This window comes from Pinus tabuliformis, chromosome 7 (genome assembly GCF_031772625.1).
Source record: "Pinus tabuliformis cultivar Carrire ecotype Pingquan chromosome 7, CPIR1, whole genome shotgun sequence".
Lineage (NCBI taxonomy): Eukaryota > Viridiplantae > Streptophyta > Pinopsida > Pinales > Pinaceae > Pinus > Pinus tabuliformis.
The window spans coordinates 1567402830-1567427841 of record NC_142293.1 but is presented as its reverse complement, the minus strand read 5'-3'; the positions used below and the strand labels follow the sequence as shown (position 1 = coordinate 1567427841).

The window sequence follows — 25012 nt, the reverse complement described above, 5'->3', positions numbered from 1 at the left end:
TTAAAAAGTGGTTTTTTCGTTATCCTGCCTGAGCCTGTGACTCTCTGTGTTTGACCAAACGTCCTTTAATCCTACCTGGTTTGTCTGATGGACTCACCATGTTCAACCAAACTTCGGGAATACTCATATTTTGACCTCTGCATATCCAGGCTGAAGTGACTGAAGTGTCTACCAACTATGCTAATAAATTACAATGAGCTTTTTGAATTGGCAAGTACTGGTTACCCAGGAGTCCAGTAGATGTTGTCGCACCATACGGGCACAGTAATTAAAATTGTGGTGAGACTGGTTATCTTGATGATGAAATCTGAATCAAATCTGAAATCTGCCATTATCCTGTCACCGGAAGCAGATCATATTTTAGGAAACAAATCTGATCCAAAATACACAAAAAACAAGAATCTGATATGGATCTTAGATTCTGAGATTCCACGAAGATCTGGATGAGGGCGCCCTAGGGAGAACCCAGTGACTGCATACTGGTGGTATGAATGTGCATTTGCAGCCATGAAAGATTTCATCCAATCTAATAGCAAACAATTAGAGTAAGGACACCACTACCAAACCAACCAAGAAGATGGGGAATATGTACTGTAAGACCATGGAAAAGGAGATACATCTCAACTTAATTCCATGGGGTGGTGATAAAACTGCTGAGCTATATGCATTGTGTAGACATGGACCAAAGATCAAAATAATAAATAACGAGTTAAAACTTAAAAAGCTGGTTTCTTGATCCAGGTGGATATTAGTGGCCGCCCACCTATTCCACCTAGACCCCCAGTGGGTTTCCTCAGTGTCCTTGATTATAGCAGCATTTACTATTTTTAGCAGTTTTGGGGGTTTTGAACTTCCGGAACAGTTTTGACCCCCTAGATGGTGTTTTTTTGAGGTTTGCAAGAGACCCGTAGCCATAAGTACGGGCCTGCCACAAATCCTGTAGTAATTGGGGAGATCTTTCCAACAAGGTATCATACATGCCAAATGGAGATCATATGGCCAAGTTACAACCCCAGGAAGTTGGTTGCCCAACAAACCCCAATAGGGCCCACAAATTCTTGGGGTTAGGGTTTTGGTTGTTTAGGGTTTTCCCTTTGTTGTTCAATAATAAAAAGGCCCTTTAACATCATTGTAACACAGTTCAAAGGCATGTAATCGCCACATCTCTTCAAAGAGATAAGCTACTATCATCCAAGTTAATTTATTTCCATTTTGCACGTAAGCATTTTTCAATTCTTTGATATTAATGAAATGAAGTTTTATTTCTGCTACATCTTTGTGTTTATGTTTATATCAGTATTCTGTTGAGTTCATGTATAATTCCAGATTATTTCTCCATCACAATCACTCAAGGATGCAAACCAATAAATCTCATATTTGTTGTTTCATAGAAAATTACGAGCCTTCCCACTAGCAAAACAGGTCACTTGAACCCATTACTACAAAACCCATCAATTGTGGTGTACCTAACTGCAATAATTTTATTATGTGATTAAGCCCTATGCACATGAACTGTTTTTGTGTACCTAGCCACATGTCTATTATGTAATTATAACTATATGCACGGGTTATTTTATATGTAATCTCATATTTTTGCAATAAAGCAGGGCTTGCAGATTTGCATTTGCAAATTTGTTTGCATTTAGCATGGCCCCACAAGTCAAAGACCCTACATGGATCCGTGTTGATGTTGAAGATGATGACTTGTATTGCAAATATTAACGAGAAACATGTAAAAAGGTGGCACATTCATAAGGTTGAAACAATATTAGGTTGGTCAAAGAGGCCAAGTTGTCCCATGTGAAGCTAGAGACATTGATTCCATTACATTGGAAATGCAAAACATGATTGAGAAATTTAAAGAAAACAAGGCTAAGCAGAAAGAGATAGACATTGAAATGGGGAGAACCATGGGATCCCAAAGAAACCTTGAAGGTTCTTGCTCCGACCCTTCAATTTGGGACCACTTTCAACATGTTCCTCCCATTCATGAAATATGGCTTAAAAAAAAGAACATACAAATTTTTTTTCCACCGTTCTCCACCCCTACAAGTTCCTAACAGTCGAGTGAGAGTTAGTGCATCTCATATAACCACCGAAAGAAGCAATACAAGGAATATGATTTTGAATACATCATTAGAGAAATTTTGAGGTAAAAAAATGAGCCTCAAAACAAAAATGTATAGAAATCAACTTTATAAGAACCAACAAGATTCAAGATGATGATGTCAACTATAAGGGACGATTCACCATTTTTTGAGTAAAAAAGTAAAAAGATTTAAAGAAAAAAAAAAAAACTACTTTATCAACTCGGATTTTCAACTTATCTCCCTACGGTTTTACGGGATCACTTGTTGGATGCAGAATTTGATTCCTTATCCAAGGAGTACCCATGTTGCATACTTTCGATGGACCTTGCTACACGAAAAATGAGAAATACATAAAAAAAACGTGATTGCAATCACACTTTTCATGTATTTATCATTTTTTATGTAGCAGGGACCATCAAAAGTATGCAACATGGGTACTCCTTGAATGAGGAATTAAATTATGCATCCAACAAGTGCCCCCACTCGAAATTTGAGTAAAACCATAGGGAGATAAGTGGAAAATACGAGTTGAAAAAGTAGTTTTTTTTTTTTTTTTTTTCCATCTAAAATTTGATGATGTAGTCTAATCTTATTTTATTTTTTCCACTATTATTTTATAATATTCCTTAGGTGGCCCATTTTAGAGCTCAAAATTTCTCTATTGTAGCCAAATGGTGATATGATTCAAATATCCCCTTCAATGTTGCAAGCTTACCTTATTACCAATGTATGTGGGATTCGATTGTTGCTACCAGTAAGGGCTTCAAAGGCCCTAACATGCATGCCCTACGCAAATCTCATTTCCAAAAAGAAGTTGGGTCCATAGAATTTTAAAGCGTCGATGACCAAAATGAGATGTATCATCATGCCAAATGGATGGAGTGATGAAAAGAACCACACCATAATAAATCTCCTTGTCTCTTGCCCACAAGGAACTTTTAAATCATTTGATGCACAAGATAAGGTTAAAGGCACAAACTTGTTATTTCAACTTTTGCACGGCGTTTTTACATCGGTGGGGATAGTAAATGTTGTCCAAATCATCACAAATGATGCCTCTAAATATGTTCTTGTTGGTAAGATGTTAGAGAGTAAATAGAAAACCATATTCTAGACCCCATGTTTTGCACATTATGTAGACCTCATGCTTGAGGATATAGGGAAACAAGATTGGATGAAGAATATCGTAGATCATTCCAAGAGCATTACAAAATAAACTTACAACCATTCATTGGCACTAAACCTAATGAGGAAAAACCCCAAGGAAAAGAAGATTGTTAGGCCACCATCACAAGATCTTCAACAAGCTTTGTTGCAATCTAGCATTTTCCAGTGATGGAACTTGAAAAAGATGTTTTGAAGTGTTGAATGGAATGCATTTTAGCAGAGCTACAAACAAGATGGAAAATGCACCTAACAGAGTTTTTGAGAACTCATTTTGGTAAAAATCAACAGGGGTTGTGAAAATTGTCGACCCCTTTGTTAAGGAATTGTGGGTGGTGGATGGAGTAAAATTGACCATGGAATATATTTATGAGGCTATGGATGGGGCAAAGGAGAAAATAAAAGGAGCATACAAGGTTAGAGTAGCTCTGTATGGGCCTATCTAGAAGATTATTGATAAACAATGAAACAATTAACTTTGTCACCCAATACATGCAGCTAGGTATTTCCTAAACCAAGGCATCATTGCAGTACCTAGTTTAGAGATAATCAAACTAGGGAGGTCAAAGATGGATTGTATGACTGCCTATAGCACATGGTCCTCGATCAAAGCCACAACCAGAAATACATTATCAAATCAGTGTTTTCAATAAAGTCTTAGATATCTTTGGCAAAACCCCTAGCAAAGAATGCAAGAGATGTGGACAAAACAAGTAATCAATTCCAAAGTCCTTAAGTTCAATTGTTTAAATTTAAAATACTTGAAGTTTTAGCCAAAGCCACAAACTAATCTGTTGAATTAACTAACATCATCTTTGAAAGTCATGATTTAATATTTACAGTGGCACATTGGTGAGAATAATTTAATAGCCAATGTCCTCAACTACAAAAGTCGCAATTCATGTCCTAAGTCAAACTTGCAGCACTTCAGGGTGTGAGCACAACCAATCTTTCTTTGAGCAGATTCACATGGAGAAGAGAAACCATTTGGAACAACAGCAATCAAATGATCTCACCTTCGTGCAATGCAATCTCTAACTACAATGCAAGCAATTACTAAACAGATGACCTGATACAGAGCCCATTGCCTTGGATGATATTGATCCAACCTCAAAATGGATAGAGGACACTCACGTGGCAAATTTTGATCCTAATATTTATGACTTGGGGTGGATAGGGTTGGATGATGATCCACTAGTAGCACTAGGCATGGCAAGGACTAGTCATGCTACTACTGGTATAATTACAGATGTCCCTGAAAAGTCTGGCAAGCTCAAGCTAGACGATCCCATGTCCAGTAGTGCTGAATCGCTGATGAGTTTGATGATTGACCATGATGATCAGTGATATCAATATGTAGTAGGCTAGTAGTAGCTTGTAGCATGTTGTTCTTTGGACTCTAGAGGCCATTTAGAGCCTCATTGATTATATATTTTGTTTCCAGTATGTATTTCAGTCAATGTGATTTTTCTATATTCACCCTTACATGGTATATACATGAGCATTTCAATGCTCATCAGTCATGACCATGTAACAATCACTCATGTACTAGCAGCAGAATAGAGATCTCAGAAACTGATAACCAACATTTCAACCATAGTATAAAATGCTAGAAAATCACACACCAATTACATCACAAGGCACATGACAAAAGTAAACCCTAAACTATAAATCAAGTGCAATTGTGGCCAAAGCACATCAGAAATCATGTACTTCAGATTGACAATAAATCCAAAAATTACAGAAAAAGCCTCTAAAAAAGATACTTTCATAAAAGAAAGAATACATGTCAGCTTAACAAGAAAACAAAATTAAGGATAATAGAGGAGTGACGACAATATAAAACATAGAAGGAAGGATGCATGAATTATACTATCTTTAACTGTGCCGTAAAGCCAGCACAACACTTCATCAGCGAAAGCCAGGCAGACACCACCCTGCACCCATAACAATTACAAAGAGATCAGCCCCCAATCCAGAATCTTAAAAAGCATAGACACTTGTAAACATGCCAGATATGTTAAGTTAAATTATGGTTCCATATTAAATAACATAAAAAGAATCCAGGGTTTTGCAACTGCAAACATTTATCTTCATAGTCAACATGAAAGTAATAGCACCTTGTGAAGCACACCTTTATCTCATAATTTGTATCCAAAACCACCCTTTCTACAGGAATCACGAAAAGGAAGCATATCTGGTCTGTAGGATGGAAAAGGCTGTGAAATGTCTAGAGAAGCATTTCTTAGATGCTTCTGTGGATTTTAATATACAGAAATGATGTTTCATCCACATGTTGAATTTTCTAATTCAGCATTATGGATAACCTGGGGAAAAAGAGCTCATAACAAGCAATTCCAGGCCTCCTATCACAATTTTTTTCAAGACTAATGCAAAAAATGAGGCTCTGCACCAACAATTTTATGTAAAAGAAGCAAGATGAGAAAGCTGATCAGAAATTACCAGATATGGTTACCTAGGGCTCAAGATATGCCATATCCAGTATCCAGTTTCTGTGGAAAATTCTGAACCTTAAGGTTTTTAACGCAAGATAGAAATTTCACCTCTTAACTAGAGGTTTCCTGCATCTTAATCTTGAGAATTTTCAGACTTAGAACTCTTATAAAATATAGAGAAAAACAGCACCAGAAAGTAAACAATATTTCAATCCTTAAAAATCTATTCATCTAGGCAATCCTAGGAGAAAAGATACCAAAGTGTCTTTCAGCCTGATGGGGCAATATTATCATGCATACACCAGATCTGAAAACTCCCATTCACAGCAGTAAAATATCCTTTAGCTTTCTCAATTACAATGTTAAATCACTTAACATATTTTCCCTTATATCAAATCAGCAAGACATGTATAACTACAAACCATTAAAAAGAAAATGGCTGAAAATCAAATATGCATAAGATGAAGTAGTTGTACATACTATGGCTTTATCACAGGGTCAGTACAATCCACTGGCTCCAAAACCCTAGACGGGAGAAACCAAGAAAACCATGGCTCAACCAAGGGGCTCCAACATGCATCAATCACTCAAACAAGTCATCCAAGGCAAGACATCCTGCTCTCTTTTTCACCAAATGCATCATAGGGTTTCATCTCAAAACCCTAATCTCAATTCTCCAAGAAAAAAAAAAAAACCTAACTCAAAAAGAAAGAGAGAGAGGGAGTAAAATGAAGATCAAAGAGAGAGAAGATGACTAGTGCATTCTACTCTATCATATCTCTAACACAAAAGTGATAAGCATAATGAGTTGATGAATGAAGATGGACTCTCTCCCTCTCTATATATGGGAGGTAAGGGAGGTCATTAATACAATGTGGCACCATGCAAAACATAGATGACTGAAAATCAAATCTACAAATTACACAAATATTATATAGCTAAAAGCTTCATTAACATGCATAAGATGAAGTAGATGTACATACCATAGCCTTATCATAAGTAGTGAAGCAAGACCCTTATAAGACCCTTCAAGACTCGTGGATCTTGACGAGTCATCTCTTGAAACGTGTCTGAAGCATAGAACTTGCGCATAAGACCCTTACCCACGCTGACTCACATAAGACCCGCGTTGAGCCATGGACTCGCATAAGACTCATATCGGACCGTATAAGACCCATTCCTAGACCCAACATGGACTTCAACAAATTTCGATTTTTTTCCTTTTTTTAGATCCGATAGAGGGAAAGGGAAAATGGAGGGAAGGAAATGCTTTATAAACACCTCCCTCCCCCTCATTTCTCATTCACTTGTCATTTGACTCATTTCTAATTCTCATTCACTAAGTGTTGAGTGTTGAGTCTTGACTGAAGGAGCTAAGTAACTCCATTTCACAGTGAAGGAGCTCTTGCAGGAGGCTAAAGGAGGCTTCATTAGACCCAACTTCGTCACAACCAAGTAGGCTTCATGAAGTTCAATTGTTTGTTTCAATTTTTTTTTCATCTAAATCTTTTGCTTACAAAAAACAAATATGTTATGTTGTACTATCCTAGCTATGAGATGATGTTATCAATTATTGCATATATTGTGGTTTTATAAGGATTGGAAATGTCATTAGTTTATTTTTTGCGCTTAAAATTTACCATATTTTAAGTTTTTTTTGTATTTTGCCGAGACTTATATGAGTCGTCCCCGATTCTTATACAAGTTGTTGAGTCAACAGCCAGATGAGTCTTATACGAGTCATGCAACATTGATCATAAGGCTAGTACAATCCACTAGCTATCCAAAACACTAGTTAAGGAAAACCAAAAAACCCTAACTCAACTAAGGAGATCTGACATGCATGAATCACTCAAACAAGTCCTCCAAGTAAAAACATATCCTTTTGTTCTTCACCAAATGCATCCTAGGGTTTCATCTCAAAACCCTAATCTCAATTCTCCAAGGGGTGAAAGCATAACCCTAGACCTCGAGATGCTCCAATTAAATCATGAAACCCTAGCACCTCTAAGAGAGAGAGAGAGAGAGCCCAAATACAGATTAAGATCAAAGAGAGAGAAGATGACTAATGTGTTCTACTTGATCACATCTTTAACACAAGAGTGATCGATCTAAATGAGGTATAATGAATGATGAATGACCCCTTCCTTTATATATATATATATATATATATATATATATATATATAGAGAGAGAGAGAGAGAGAGAGAGAGAGAGAGTGTGGGGAGAAAGGTTACTTGGGAGCAAGAGCGGGAGCAACATTTTCAGAAGCTCCCGGTTTGGGAACAAATCTCGAAGCGTTATATATATATATATATTGATGCATATACGTCAACAAAAACATGTAGAATAATGAATTAGATATAAAAAACATAAAAAACATAGATTGAACCATATAACAACAATCATCTAGAAGTTATAATCTTCATCAACCACGTCCACAAGTTAGTAACATAGTAACATACAACATATTGAGTCTCATGATTCATCAATCTTAAAGTTTCAAGCTTTCAAAATTCAATATATAACATTTATCATCATTGATCACCAAAGTTGTACTTGTAAGCTAAGTGTAACCATTATAACAAATAATATCTAACATAACATGAAATGAAATGAAACAACTTTCAACTTTCATGAAGCATCATATTCATAATTCATTACTAATGAGTTATAATTGCCAACTTCAAACTTCAAACTTAAATTGTCATATATTGTTTAAAAAAATATCATAATAAATATGAAAGAGTCAATAGTTATAAAAACTACTAGAAACTAGAAAAGACAAGTAAATCTATTATCTATTACTTATGCTTGGGCCTCTTGCCACCACGAGAAATGTCTAATTTTTTAGTCTTGTTGGAAAATCAGGATCTTTGTCATTAATATCACCCTCTAAGCATTAATATCTAGAGGTATCTTTGTCATTACCTCTAGATCTATATAGGGACCTTTGTCATTAATATCACCCTCTAAGCATTAACATAAGATAGAAAAAGCATAGCATGTGAAGTCAATATTTTGTTTGAGTGATGCGTACATTTTTAGGAGGGTCATGATAAAGAAGTTCGACAACCAATGTCACTAACATCAAGGTACATAGAGGGATTGGTGCTCTTGATTAAATACGAGTGCCACACCCTAATACATGACAAAATTCAATGGAAACATTGCAATCCCCCAATCCTGAAATCCTGAAAAACTGATGAGTCTGCTGGATTTTGAATGAAATCTAAAATTCTACTTTCTTCATATGAAATCCAATGAGGTTGAAACCACTCTCAAACATCCTGAGTCATTTCATGGTAATGTTAAAAATTTAAGTAGAGGGATGAAAATGAAGATTAAGGAGAATTTCACTTTTACTTTAAGAATTTAACATAACCATGAATCGCATATCAATACTAGGGCCATATGCTTGATCATTAAGCTGCCCCACTCAAAACTTGTTTGTTTCTTTGAAAAACAATTGCATTTGGAACATTACTGCAAAAAAAAAAATTGCAAAAAAAGCTAAACGCTCTTGAAAAGGCAGGGAGCGTGCTCCCGAAAATGCTCCCTCTTGAAAACGCTCCCTCCTTAGGAGCGCGCTCTCGAGGCGCTCCAGAGCCGCTCTCGCTTGGAGCGCGAAATGGGAGCAAGAGCGGGGGGGGGAATGCTCCTCCGCAACCCTAGTGTGGAGGTAAGGGAGGTCAACAATATAGTGTGAGCCCATTTAAAATCAACCTACAACACACACTTGTAGAAATACACAGTGGAAGCACTCCACTCCAAGGGTACACATGTCAAGCTCCACGGTGATGCATACATAGTGAGGGCTCCAAGGTAATGTCATACATAGTGAAGGCTCCAAGATGATGTAGCTACACCCCTTCCTCATAAGCCCACACAAACTCCATCACTCCTAGACCATGTACTCCACTAGGTCCACTCCCAATAACGAACAAGGTTCGTATACACAGCAAAATATTCAGAATATCTAGAATATGTAATTATCCATTATAGGACAAGAATTATTTATATAAAGAATGTTGAATGTACAAGAGATATTATTAAAAATGAGGGTCCGCTTATAACAGTCATGTCCTGTAAGACATGCCTCTTCAGTGACTAATTATTATTTAATTAATTATTATTATGATTATTATTTATTTATATTATTTTTATACATTTTATTCATAACATTGTCTTGATTTTAAGAAAATCTTTTTCCTCAAATCTTTGTTGACAAGGCGTGCCATCTCTTCGTTTGTTTTGTAACCTATTCGTATCTTTCGGAGTTCTTCGAGTTATCATCATTGATGATACAAGATGATAGGATCTTCTGAGTGATGAACAAAATTGTTGAACTGAGAAAAGATCTAACCATCCTAAATCAATCCTTTGTGGAACTTTGTAATTATTTGATAGTTGGGATAAATTGTTATCATAAGACTGGATTGTGCAAACATCAATATTCTTTGGAACATAAGTATGTTGTTTCTATTCTCAGTGATACAAATACACAGGCTGATTGAGATGTCTGCTTTTGTTCTTGTGAGTTGATTTTCCATTATCATGCATGCAGTAATTTCTTAGTTTACTTGAGGTATATGATTTCCTTTAAATATGAAAGGCACTTGGTTAATTGTTGGATCTTCACTTGAAATTCTTGTCGTTTGAATTGCAACATCTGAATATGTTTTTAGTTCAATTGGTTCTCATCTTCTTGAGTTGTGACTTTGACTAGATCAAAATTTGTTCATTTTTCTTCAACTTGGATTGTTACGTCTAAAGATTTTGATATTTTTTTTGTGATAAGTTCTTCTAATTTGTTTTTCAATGATTTTTTCATCATTTTTAAGTTTTTTAATTTGAGTGAGTAGACTTTGATTATGATTTCTGAGACATAAGAGCTTTTTAGTTTCTGCATTAACTTTATTTTGACATTCAATCTTTTCATCTTTTAAAACTCTAATTGGTTCTAATAATCTTTGATTAAGGTCTTTTAAGTGCAAATTTTCTGCTTCCTTCTCCAATAAATTCTCATTGAATTTCTTCTTGAAACATTCATTTTCTTCTTCTAATTTTTTCTTTGTATCTTTGGACTTCTTGACCTTTGCAAGTAATTTTTGACTATGGTCCCTTACACACAAGACTTCTTCATTACTTATTGTTGATTCTTCGTAAAATTGATCTTCGAGATCTTTATATTTCTTTTTTGATGCTTCTTTCTTTTATTGAAATTCTATGAGTTCTTCCTTTAATCTTTTAATTCATGTCTATGTATTACCTTGATATTCTTCCAAGGTGAACAATTTCTGACATGTTGGGCAAAATGTTGTGCAATTGTTAAAAGTCGGCGAGTATTCAAAATATGTTTTACAATACAGAGATCTAGTCCAAAAGTAGAATTATAATTCATTCATTTTTCATCAGCGATTGACTCCATTTTGTTTTGTCCATATGAGCTTAGGGTTTTAAAGGTAACCCTTTTTGAAATCTATTTCAATCTATATTTTACAACATTTTGTAATTTCCCTTTCCTTGAATATTTTTGTATCCAAAATAAAATACTTTATTTTATTCAGTTAGTAAACCTTTCCTTTGGTTTCTTTAGAAAATACTTCCTCGATTTTAATTAAATCTATTTTATTTAACTTTATTGATTCCCCTAATTAATAATTGGGTTTCAAAAGGTATCTTTCTCAAACCTCACTAAAGTTAATGATAATATATATAATCACTCGGTAATATTTCCTTCATAACTATCTACTTAAACTTAGATACTTTATTAAAGCACAATCTCTTCTTTTCCACTTACTCACTTTTTAAATCTCTTAATTAAAATGCTTCTCACAAAGGCTTTTCGAGAGGGAACATGTATCGTCATGTGGGAAATTAAGGTGCACTAGTTGGTAGTGATTAATATTATCTCCACAAATTTGAGAAATAGCTTACTCTCTATGGAATACCCCTCAAAAGATTTAAAAGGTGTGATGAGTGATGAGAGACATGACTATTTGTACAGTCACGTGGATAATTAGAGAGTACGAATGAATAGACTTTAATTGTACAGATTTGTCTATGAAATGAATGTAATTGATTTGACAGTGGACACCAATTTCAAGTGTGCTACAATACAATATCAAAGTAGTTGAGTTACACTAACTACACACTAGAAGATGATTGTAGGGTGTCATACTAGGGGAATTTTTATACTGCGGAGAGCATGTTAGAGTACAACGAATAAAAATTCAAACTGGTGGCTAGGGATGGTGGATCATACAAATTAGTACATGGATTGCAAACGACTGAAACTATATAGATGTGAGTGAAATAATTTGGATCTGTAAACTGCGTGGTCTTGCAATTGGCTAGTATGGCTAGATAAGCGAACATCGATGATCAAACCGGCAATGGTGGGTTGTTGTTAGGGCGGCTAATCAACAATGGTTGCAGCGGCCTTCCTTTTTAATTTTTATTTTGACTTATACATTTTTTTAAATATTTTTTTATATAATCCCTTTTTCTTTACTTATAATTATCGTTTTTTTTAATATATATACTATTTTTTTGTATTCAGCTTCTTTTTTTAACCATTTTTTAACCTTATATATGTAGGAATTTACAGGGTAAGTTCCACAGAAAGAATACCAAAAGGACACCGCTCACAACCAGATCTCAAATCAATACACCAGTATTTTTGACGTGGTTAAAACCCTCATAGTGCAAGGAGGGAAACAGTCCACGGCCTGTCCCAACGTGGGTACTACAGGCAATTTATTAATCAAAGAATGAAAATTTACATAAGCTTCTCTCATGCACAGATTACCCGAACAATGACCCTCCATGCGCTTTAAATAGAACTCATGGACCAATCGGGTGTCAAGCCACGGATCAAGTGTCGGTAATATCGAGGTGAGAGTGAACCGTCGGATCACTACATATCGTGACCGTCGGATTATAAGTTACAAAATGTACAACGGTAAAGAAACACACTTTACCTAACTCTAACCTAACTCTATACTAGACCAAGTTGAACTTAACTATATCCTATGTGTCGGAATATCCTAACATCCCCCCTTAAGAACAACTTGGGATAGGATTGAAGGATTTACAAATATGACACAATAGGAGAAGGAAGGAGGCACTAGAGCCTATCCCCCCTTAGTGACAACTTCCTGAACTCCAAGCATATATCGAAGTTTAGTGAACTTCGCCTCTGTGAGAGCCTTTGTGAAGATGTCTGCAACCTGATCATCTGTTGGACAATATTGCACTTCAAGAACATGGTCATGAATGAGCTTTCTGATGAAGTGCATGTGTAGTTCAATGTGTTTGCTGCGCTGATGCTGGACTGGATCTTTGCATAGCTGAATGGCACTTTGATTATCACACCAAAGTGTGGTTGGATGCTGCTGCTCAAAGCCAAACTCTGATAAGATTTGACGAAGCCACAAGGCTTCCTTACTAGCTTCCACGGCACCACGATACTCTGCTTCTGCTGACGAAAGAGAAATGGCAGCCTGTTTCTTACAAGCCCATGTAATAGGTCCTGAACCAAGAGTGAAGACATAACCGGCAGTAGACTTCCGATCATCAGGGTCACCAGCCCAATCAGAATCAGTGAAACCAACTAACAGAGGAGCTGCTTTGGCACTGTAATGAATCCCAAACTGTATTGTACCTCGAACATAACGAAGTATTCTTTTAGCTGCTTTCCAATGACTTTCACGGGGGTTTTGCATAAAACGAGCAACAAGGCCAACAGCAAAGGAAAGATCAGGACGAGTATGGGTTAAATACAAGAGTTTTCCGACAAGTTGACGGTATAAGGTAGCATCAACTTCAGGAGAAGTACAAGAGACTGAAAGTTTGACTCCAGACTGAAAGGGAGAAGGGGCTGGCTTACAGTCTTCCATGTGAAAATGACGAAGAATATCACAAGCATACTTGGACTGGGAAAGGAAAATACCCTCTTGGGATTGCAAGACTTGAAGACCGAGAAAATAGTGTAAGTGTCCTAAGTCTGTCATTTCAAATTTCTTTTTAAGGCTGGACTTCACATGGTTTATAAGGTTGGGATCACTACCAGTAAGAATAAGATCATCAACATAAAGAACAAGGATGATAAGAGAGTTGCCCACTTTCTTGGTGTAGACAGTATTGTCAGAATGACACCTAGAAAAGCCAGATTCTAAAAGAAAGCTATCCATTTTGGCATACCAAGCCCGAGGAGCTTGCTTGAGGCCATAAAGGGATTTCTTAAGTCGACAAACAAGGCTGGAGTCTGTTTGTATGAAGCCAATGGGTTGTTCCATATAGATTTCTTCCTGCAAGTCCCCATGCAAGAAGGCAGATTTAACATCCATTTGATGGACTTCCCATTTTAAAGAGGCAGCAAGGGAAAGAACAAGGCGGATAGAGTTCATTTTGGCAACAGGGGAGAAGGTTTCAGTGTAGTCAATGCCTTCAACCTGTGAAAAGCCCTTAGCAACTAGACGAGCTTTATGTTTATCAATTTTCCCATCTGGTCCATACTTGGTTCTGTAAACCCATTTACATCTAACAAGTTTGCGTCCCTTTGGTAGAGGAACAAGATCCCATGTATCATTTGTCATCAATGAATGATATTCTTCATTCATAGCTGCTTCCCAATGTGGATGGCCTGAAGCTTCTGCAAAAGTGTCAGGATCATGATTTACTGGAGCTTGAGCCAGTAAAGAAGAGGCTCTTTCAAACTGAGAACGTGTACGTCGCTGATCTGTAGGATCACCGGCAAGATCACCTGCTGCATCCCGAGTAGCACGGACCCATCTTGGAAGTTGAGGATCCTGAGAAGGTGGGGGAGATTATCATCCTCGCTTTCATCATCTGAAGAAGAAATGTTTTCAAAGATAGAAGAGATAGGAAGAGGTGGCACATCCGCCGGACTAGGCTCGCAGGCCGATTTATTTTCATCAAATTTTACATCTCTTCTAATGATAACATTTTTGGACTTAAATGGAATAAGTCTATAACCTTTTACATCTTCAGAATATCCAACAAAAGTACATTTCTCACTCTTAGGTTCTAAAGCTTTATGCTTTTCATCTGGAATATGGGCCCATGCTTCACTTCCAAACACACGAAAGTGACTTACATCTGGTTTAATGGAACTCCAAGCTTCTTCTGGAGTGATATTCTCTAGAACCTTAGTAGGAGTGCGATTGATTATATAATTTGCACAATTAATTGCTTCGGCCCAAAAACTAAGACTGAGTCCTTTAGATTGCAGCATACAATTAGCCATTTCCTTTAAGGTGCGATTTTTCCTTTCAGCTACACCATTTTGTTGTGGAGTGTATGGAACAGTATGTTGCATTTGAATTCCATTTTCGGTGCAAAAGTTGATGAATGTGTTTTTAACATATTCTCCACCATTATCAGTTCTTAGCTTAAGAATTTGATGTCCAGATTGTTTTTCAACAAATGCTTTGAAGGCCAAAAAAGTGGTAAATACTTCGCTCTTGAGTTTTAAGAAGTATACCCAAGTGCGTCTGGAGAAATCATCAATGAAAGTTAAGAAGTACTTGCAGCCAGAGAATGAAGCAACAGGAAGAGGACCACATAAATCACTGTGCACAAGCTGTAAAGGGGCTGAGGCGTGCCAAGAGGCACGTTTGTCAAAACTGTCCCGATGATGTTTTCCGAGTACACATCCGGAACAAACACCATCTCTGCAAGATACCATAGGAAGACCTGTCACCATATTTTCTTTACATAGATGCTGAAGGGAGCGATAGTTTAAGTGACCAAACCGCTCATGCCAAAGTTTGCTCACTTCATCATTATGAGCAACAAATACTGAGGGAAGATTGGATGACCCAAAGTTGTGAAACTTATACAACCTTTTGGAATCATCAGCAAGACCAGTAGCTAGAATCTGTTTAGGATCTTTTAGATCCTTGATTACAACATCATGAGGTGAAAATTCAACAATTTTACCTTCACCTGAATGAGTTATCTGATAGACAGATAGAAGGTTGCAGGATAAGTTTGGAACACATAATACATCATTAAACTGACCATTGTCTAGATGAACAGTTCCAGTCCCTACAACATTAAGAGATCTATCATCACCAATATATATATTTTTGGTGTTACAATCATTTAAAGAAGAAAACATGGCTTGGTTTTTGGCCATGTGACAAGAGGCTCCAGAATCAATGAGCCACTCATGAGAATGAGAAGAAGAAGAAGATACATTTAATGCATAACCAGACTGAGATGATTGACGATCACATGCAGAAAGTGCCATTCCGGAAGTTGAAGTTGAAGTAGGCTCCAAATGGATGTTATGTTTCTTCATTGCGGCTTCCAAGGCTTCCATCTTCTTAAAGCATTTAGATTCTAAGTGGCCATCTCGATTACAAAAGTTACAATGTCTATCAGTCTTCTTCCATTTGTTTTTATTGGTCTTATCATTTTGCTGAAATGATCTTTCATTTTGAGGCTGAGATGGTTTAGGACCATTCTTTTGAGGATATGACTTCTTAGGATTCTTTGAATTTGGTTGCTGCTGGGCGGCTAACGCTTTCGTGGAAGAGTTTCCAAGATTAAAAAGACCAAGGTGTAAGAGTTTTTCTTGTTCTCTTATTAAGGAATCACAAAAGGAGTCAAAGGAAGGGGCCTTGTAGTCTTGTCCTTGACAAATGAAAGCTTCCCTTGTAGAATGGAAAGTGGAAACAAATACAGAGTAGGCTGGTCCCAACTTAGTAAGGATGGAATAAATAAGGTTACCATCGTCTTTCTTAACTTTGACACCTTCCAAGAGATATCTAAGGGTCTTGAATTTGGACAAGAAATCTTCAATGCAAGAAAAATTATTAGGATCCAAAGTAAGCAGCTCATTTTCAAGTTGATGGGATCTAATTTCATTTTTAATCCCAAAAACTTTAGCAAGTTTTTCTAATGCTTCATGAGGAGTCTCAAGTCCTGCAATGTGGAATCTAAGATCAGGAGAAATGGACATCCCTATCAAACCACGTGCTTGATCTTGTCTATTTTCCCATTTTGCCGCCTTGTCTTCATCTTTTGGTTTCTTCTCTTGGTTTGTGGCTATTCTGAAGAGACCTTTACTTCTAAGTAAATCTTCCATGTATTCTACCCATTGGAAGTAGTTAGTGCTGTCAAGAATGACTTGGCATGGACTTTCCATTTTTTTTTTAAAAACTGAAGCTGAAGATGCTGAAAGTGAGTGTACCAACGGATAGATCTCGAAAAAATAGGCGGTTTAAAAAAAAACGGCTCTGAAAAAGGCTTCCGGATGAAGAAGTTATGGCTTTTTGAAAAAAAATTGTTGACGTTGCCGGCAAAGTGCGCGAATGTGCGGGAAGGAAAAAATCCGCCCCCACAAAATGGAGACTTGAACCCAAGACCTCTACTCTCTAAAAATAGCTTTGAACCAATTGATCTATACAAAAAATTTGAGAGAGAGAGAGAGAGAAAAGAGAGGGGGGGGCCTTGGTTTGCGTGCTTGCCTTGAGAAAGCTCTTTTTCCCTACAAAACACAAAACACAAAACCCAACACGAATATACAAAGAAAAACGAACCTTGCGGCTCGAAGTTAGCTTTAGCCAAAAAACTAGAAATTTCAAAAAAAATCTCAAGGTTAGCTTTAGCCGAAAAACTAAATATTTTTCTCAATGTTTCTGATTTTCCGAGATCACACTAAGGTGCAGGGAAGAGAGCATACGCATGAGAAAAATCCTTCCTTTCTGTTTCTGATTTGCCCAGATCGCACAGAGTCGCAGGGCAAAGAGCATACGCAGAAATGAAAGGTATAGATCCGGTTAAAAAAAATGCTAAATAAACTGAGACCGAAATACGCAGAGAGAAATTAACAGTAAACTGCAAAAAAAAACACTGTATACCTCCCGATCTGAAAAATGACGCAGCTAGGGCTACCGGAAACCTTTTCGCGTGAAACGAAAGGGGTTCCTCACTGGAACAGATGCTCCGAACGCAACAGAGCAGTCCTCTCGGCCCGAAAGCAGTCATAAACAGCAGATCTAGGAAACGACAGCCGCATGCAGTTCTACCGGCTTCAGATTTGGATCACCAACGGATGCGGCCCTCAAATAGCTCCGATACCATGTAGGAATTTACAGGGTAAGTTCCACAGAAAGAATACCAAAAGGACACCGCTCACAACCAGATCTCAAATCAATACACCAGTATTTTTGACGTGGTTAAAACCCTCAGAGTGCAAGGAGGGAAACAGTCCACGGCCTGTCCCAACGTGGGTACTACAGGCAATTTATTAATCAAAGAATGAAAATTTACATAAGCTTCTCTCATGCACAGATTACCCGAACAATGACCCTCCATGCGCTTTAAATAGAACTCATGGACCAATCGGGTGTCAAGCCACGGATCAAGTGTCGGTAATATCGAGGTGAGAGTGAACCGTCGGATCACTACATATCGTGACCGTCGGATTATAAGTTACAAAATGTACAATGGTAAAGAAACACACTTTACCTAACTCTAACCTAACTCTATACTAGACCAAGTTGAACTTAACTATATCCTATGTGTCGGAATATCCTAACAATATATATATAATAGCCAAACACCTAACAACAGAATGGTGAACCTCCAAACAAGATTTTTGTACTTAAAAACCTCAATCGCAATGGCAAAAAACTTGACGAAGAGTTGACAGCTGAAGGTCGGGATTGAAAAACGCATCTCTGACACTAATGTAATGAACAAGATTTATATACACAGAAATATTCAGTATATCTGGAATATGCAATTATACATTATAGGACAAGTAATAATTATATAAAGAATGTTGAATGTACAAGAGATATCTATGAGGGCCTAGTTATATACCTAGGAAGGTACCTCTGTAATAACTAATTATTATTATGATTATTATTTATTTATATTATTTTTTATATATTTTATTCATAACGCTCCCCTTGCATGAAGATTGTTGCAACCTAGGAAACCTTGAGCCAACTCCAAACCTCTCCATAAAGGAATCCAATCTACCCCATGCTATCTAGGTCCCAACAGCCTCCTCCAAGATGCACAATGCTCCTCCACCTAAGTAGAGTGTTTTCCAAGCAAGCAAATATCTCCATGTCGCCATCATGAAGGATGTCTCCCAAGCTGTCAAGAGAATTCCAATGACCTAGAAAAAGAATGTCAAGCAAGCACCCAACTCAAGTCAACCAACCACTAAGCAAGCCATCTCCAATGCACAAATCCATCATGAACCATCTCCATGTGTCAACCCATCTCAAACCATCTAGGGGTTGAATGTGCATTGTGTACCTCAAATCTCACGAGGCAACCCCAAACATGGTGTAAATACTTTCAAAATAACCATAAAGCTAAAAATATCCAATATAGTTACAACCTTCATGTGTAACCAAACTAGATACTATTGTTGAGGGCAGACCCTATAACCATCACATAATGTTAAGACAATTAAGACTAGAATAATCTAGTATACGCATTTGTAAATTGATTTTTATTGTATGTACTATGTAAGCATTATGTATTAGCATGGATGTATAATTATAAATATATTATACATAGTATAACAGTTACAATAAATGGTAAAAGTTTTATATAAGAAGCAGATATACAATTCTATATGTATGTATGACAATTACACACAATTATATATATATATATATATATATATATATATATATATATATATATATATATATATATATATATATAAGTTCTACGCAAAAACTTAAAAATTCTTTGCAGATACTTGAAAGTACTATGCAGAAAACTGAATGTATTTTGCAGAAAGTTGAATGTAATTTGCAGAACACTGAATGTACTTTGTATTGAGAAATCTAGGGCTTTAGCATTAGATGATTTCTCTTTTATTATTGATTGCTTGCGAATGCTTTTTACTTGTTTAGATTAAGATCTTCTTCATGTTAGATTATTAGTGTTCTTCTTCATCAAACAGTAACCAATGCATGAACATAAATAGACAAGAGACATAACATGTAGGCTATGATCTAGGGCCAAAACCTCTCACTCTTTGAGAGGAAAACTCGCACAAATTCTTCTTATGGAAATTCCAATTGACGAATACCAAGACCAAGACCCTTGACCTATTAGCCACTCCAACATCAAAACACAAGTTTCCTTTGACAGTCAACGTTCTTCTTGCCTCCTCTTCCTCTTCGACTTTTTGTAGGTATTAAACTGAGATCATCTCCTATCGAACTGTAGACATACTCATCATTATCACATCATTGAATTGTGATCTTTAAGCAATATTAAACATTGAATCCTTGTGGCTTCATTATAACACTGATATGTGACTTTCCCATAGCACAGAAACCCAAAACTCATATCTATAGTGCAATCCAAACTGTTGATTGATACAAAACTCCTTGACTATGATTATATCCAAGTTCCTTGACTGTAAGGTTATTCGAACCAGTTACTTCATGACATTGAATACCTCATGGACCTTTGTTGTCCCTTCAATACCTTCTCCAAGCTTATCTTTTCTCTGTGATCAAAATCTCAAATAATATGAGCTTTACTTACTGTGATCAGCCTTAAACAGGACTCGTCGTCCCTTCCTTACCCATCTGAAGATCTCAGATATGTAACCGAACTGTTTTCTGCGCTTAGCCATCGAAACTTCCGAGGAATCTGAACTGTTCAACTATGGAAATGTGGATACCTTACACGCCTATATATAGTAGTCTGCCCATATATATAAGCCGACATGTATTCAACAAAGGGATGTGTCTCTTAATTGTGAGCCGACATGAGTTTGATATTCCTTCTATAAGCCGACATGAAGAGGAGAACCATGCCTGTCTTTGGAGGGCTATTTTACAGTCCTATAGACTAGAATCTAAGTTGCAGGAAACGTGGCCCTAGGGGGCGTTTCTCCAGGGGAAACGAAACGAAACGCATTTCCCCGTACCGTACGGCCTGGAAACGCGTTTCCGGCCGTACGGCCACGTTTCCCGAAACGGAAACGTGGCCGTACGGCCGGAAACGCGTTTCCAGGCCGTACGGGCCACGTTTCCCCCAAAAAAACATTTGTTTTTTAATTTTTTTTTTTCTAATGTAGATCTCTTACATTTGTTTGCCCTAGTGTTGATATGCAATTCATGGTAATGTTAAATTCTTAAAGTAAAAGTGATATTCTCCTTTATTTTTCATTTTCATCCTTTTACTTAAATTTTTAACATTACCATGAAATGACTCAGGATGTTTGAGAGTGGTTTCGCCGTCATTGGATTTCATATGGAGAAAGTAGAATTTTAGATCTTACTCAAAATCCAGCAGACTTATTTGTTTTTCAGGATTTCAGGATTGGGGGGATTTCAATGTTTCCATTGGATTTTATCATGTACTAGGGTATGGAACTTGTATTTAATCGAGAGAACAAAGCCCTCTATGCAGGGGAGACTCCCAATAATCAAGAGAATGTAGGGTACTAGGGTATGAAACTTGTATTTAATCAAGAGCACTAAGGTCTCGACTATGTAGGAGGAGACTCCCAATCAACCACGAGACAAAAAATTAGAAATTTCTCGTGGCTGATTTTGGATATTTCTATTTTCATTATGTGATTATTCATGAGTAAATGTGATGTAAATTTAGATACTTATAGTCTATGCATTGACAATTGACAATTTTATCATAATGTAATAAATTAGAATGTATCATATATGCTTTATGATTGCACATATTTCTTAAATTCCTAATATATATATATATATATATATATATATATATTCGCGTTTCCCCGTTTCCAAAATTTGGGGAGGTCGCGTTTCGTTTCGCTTCCCGTTTCGGAAACTCGTTTCCGTTTCCCAGTTTCGTGCAACTTAGACTAGAATACATTTGACATATCCCCAAGTAGGGCTTCTCCATACATGACATTGACTTTATGACTCTAATGATAAATCCTAAGGCTCTTAATGGGAGCCATCTAAAATAAAATCACTTGCTCATGAAACCCATGAAGCAAGGCTTACAAAAATAATTTTATTTTCTTCATTACATCATTTATAAAAGTCACAATTACATGTCATTATGAAGACTGAACCTGGTTACACTTTTCAACACTCCCTCTTAATTAGGGAGGTATTCATAATGGTACTTGGTCATTTTCAATATGAAGAATTTCTCATAAGAGGAATTCGGATTGGTAACTAATTTGTATATCAACATATCAACCAACATTGTTATATAGCAAGGCCTTGACTAACAACTCCTCATCTCTGCAAGAATTGAGCTCAATGCTGGTGAGACCGATGATTTATAGACACCCTCATCATTGTCTCTCTCAGAACATACCCCACCGGGGTTCTCTCAGGGTATGTTCCATGAGGACTATTCTTATCTTGGATTCCCCAACCCTCAAAGACTATCGGTCCTCCACAACTACTCTTCCATTGGATGCCCTATCTCATCCCCAAAGAGTATCGGAAGCCAAATGATTACCCAATCCTCCAATCTGTCTTTCCAAGTGAAGACTAGAATGACATGTTTATCTCTCCCTTCTCAAATAGGGAGGACATTCCAATAAAGGAATGTACTCATTCCTACCAAAAAGGAATGTACCTAAGCTCCATCTTGGCTAAGGAATTTTCAAGTTTCTTCAAAGTAAGAAACTTCTTTTTCTAGCTCCCTCTCAACTAGGGACCTACAACAATGCCTCATGTGGAACAACCAGTTGCCTAAAGAACTCCTCTCTTCTTTGATGTCATCAATTTCTTTTGTCATGGAGTCTTCATCTTTCGAGGACTTCTTCATAGGGCACAGACCATCCATCACTTTCATCCATGAGTTAGTCATGTCCTCATCTCATCAGAAAGTGATCCATCAGATTTTCCATCTGGCCTTTGCTTTATGTCATTCTACCTTCATGCCATATTTTCCGGAAGGATCTTATATCCTTCAATATGGTCCTCTTGGAAGTCATCCACAGATTTTCCCTTTGGCGTAGTCCTACATCAGCCCATCTGAGGAACAAATTTTTCCAAACTTACCTTTCCTTCCTACAAATGTTTGAGTCCTTTGACCTTCAACACTTTTACCCTCAACTTGTCTTCTTCTATGTTGCATAGAAACTACAAATTGTCGAATGAGGTAACTTTCTTATCCCTATGGACATTTGTTACCTTGTTCATTAGTTAGTGCATTTAGAACAATGATGATTATCTTCTTATCATCTCTCCCAATTGAGATCTTATAAAGATATCCCTTCATTCTTTGATACCTTCAATTTGTGTAGATCATATCTAAGTCATGTGACCTTTTTTATCACATCTTCGAAGAATATTCTTATGAGTTTATCATATACATCTCTTTGACGTCTCCAATATTGCTATATGAGGGGACCTTTCATAAGAATCCCTTTCCATGAATTCAGAGGAGACCTTTTTCATTGATGTTTTCAATGACTTTACTTTCTTCAAGGACTATGTCTATCCTCCTTTTTCATGCAAGGAATTTCGATGACCCAACCAGTTTATAGATCTCCTTGCAAACACGAAGTCATTTTACCAAATTTGATTAAAGAATGAAAGATACTTACTTGGCAAGTGAAGATGAAATCTTCATCTTGATCACTTTGATGATGGTTGAAGAACATGTATTAGTGTTCCCTTTTGGATGATCTTCTTCCAACTGAAAAAGCCTTTCTTCATTAAAGAAGACAACGCCTTTTGATCTAGCTCCTTTTGATGATGGTGATTGATGAGGATTTCTTTGTTGCTTCCTTGGATGATCTTCTTCAAGGGCAAGGATAGGATCCTTGCTTCAATGAGAGGGAACTTGCCTCATAGCTTTGAAGATGATGATAATGCCTTCTTGCTTTCAAGATACTTCAACTACTTTGGTAGTGAATGAGTGCAGATCAGAATTGCTTCTAGGGTTTCAACTTTCTTCAAGATGATGTGATCTTCATCTTTAAAGTCCTTTGAGCTACCTTGCTTTGTAGATAACTTGATGAGGGTTTTTGTGGTCTTTTGATGATGATTAGAGGATCCAAAACTTTTGTTGTTGTAGACTGTTCTTCGATCTAGGGTTTTATCCTTCAATGTAGATCTTGATATTTTGCTTTGATAACCTTCAACTTGCTTTGATGCCTTTCTTGAAACTCGATCCTTGAGTGTCTCTTTGATTAGATGCCCTTCCTTTGACTTCAGCACCTTAGCTCTAATACCATGTCGAGAAATCTATGGAATTAGCATTAGGTGATTTCTCTTCTATTAGTGACTGCTTGTGAACATAAATAGACAAGAGACACGGCATGTAGACTATGAGCCAAGGCCAAAACCTCTCACTCTATGAGAGGAAAAGCCGCACAAGTTCTTCTTATAGAGATTCCAATTGACGAATACCAAGACCAAGACCCTTGACCTATTAGCCACTCCAACATCAAGACAAAAGTTTCCTTTGACAGTTAACCTTCTTCTTGCTTCCTCTTCCTCTTCGACCTTTTGTGCTTATGAACTGAGATCATCTCCTATCGAACTATAGACATACTCATCATTATCACATCACTAAACTGTGATCTTTGAGAAGTAATGAACACTGAATCTCAGTGGCTTCATTATAACACTGATATGTGATTTTCTCATACCACAGAAACCCAAAACTCATAACTGTAGTGCAATCTGAATTGTTGACTGATACATAACTCCATGACTGTGATTATATCTGAGTTCCTTGACTGTAAGGTTATTCGAACTAGTTACTTCATGACATCGAATACTACATGGACCTTTGTTGCCCCTTCAATACCTTCTCTGAGCTTATCTTTTCTATATGATCTCAATCTCAGATAATCCAAGCTTTACTTACTGTGATCAGCTTCACTTATCCATCTGAAGATCTCAAAGATGTAACCAGATTGTTTTATGTTCTTAGCCACCGAAACTTCAGAGGAATCTGAACTGTTCAACTGTGGAAATGTGGATACCTTACACACCTATATATAGTAGCTTGCCCATATATATAAGTCGACATGTATTCAACGAAGGGATGTGTCCCTTAAGTGTGAGCCGACGTGAGTTCGATATTCCTTCTATAAGCCGACATGAAGAGGAGAATCATGCTGGTCTTTGCAGGGCTATTTTACAATCCTATAGACTAGAATACATTTGATATATCCCCAAGTAGGGTTTCTCCATACAACCTAAGGCTCTCAATGAGAGCCATCTAAAATAAAATCACTTGCTCATGAAATCCATGAAGCAAGGCTTACAAAAATAATTTTATTTTCTTCATTACATCAATTACAAAAGTCACAAT

At 36.9% G+C, this 25012-nt stretch overlaps 1 protein-coding gene across 7 annotated transcripts in view; it reads right to left on the bottom strand.

Moving 5' to 3' along the window:
• LOC149254045 (glycine-rich protein) overlaps positions 1-25012 on the bottom strand; it is a 318254-nt gene that overhangs the window by 1753 nt on the left and 291489 nt on the right. For all 7 annotated transcript variants that reach the window (XR_016267120.1, XR_016267119.1, XM_089460058.1 and 4 more), the window contains one exon: positions 5128-5191. Coding sequence is in view for 4 of the 7 variants with exons in the window: in XM_089460058.1 (XP_089316184.1) it covers positions 5128-5191 (64 nt within the window). In the remaining 3 variants the exon portion in view is untranslated. Of the gene's footprint in view, positions 1-5127; positions 5192-25012 lie in introns of those variants that run through there.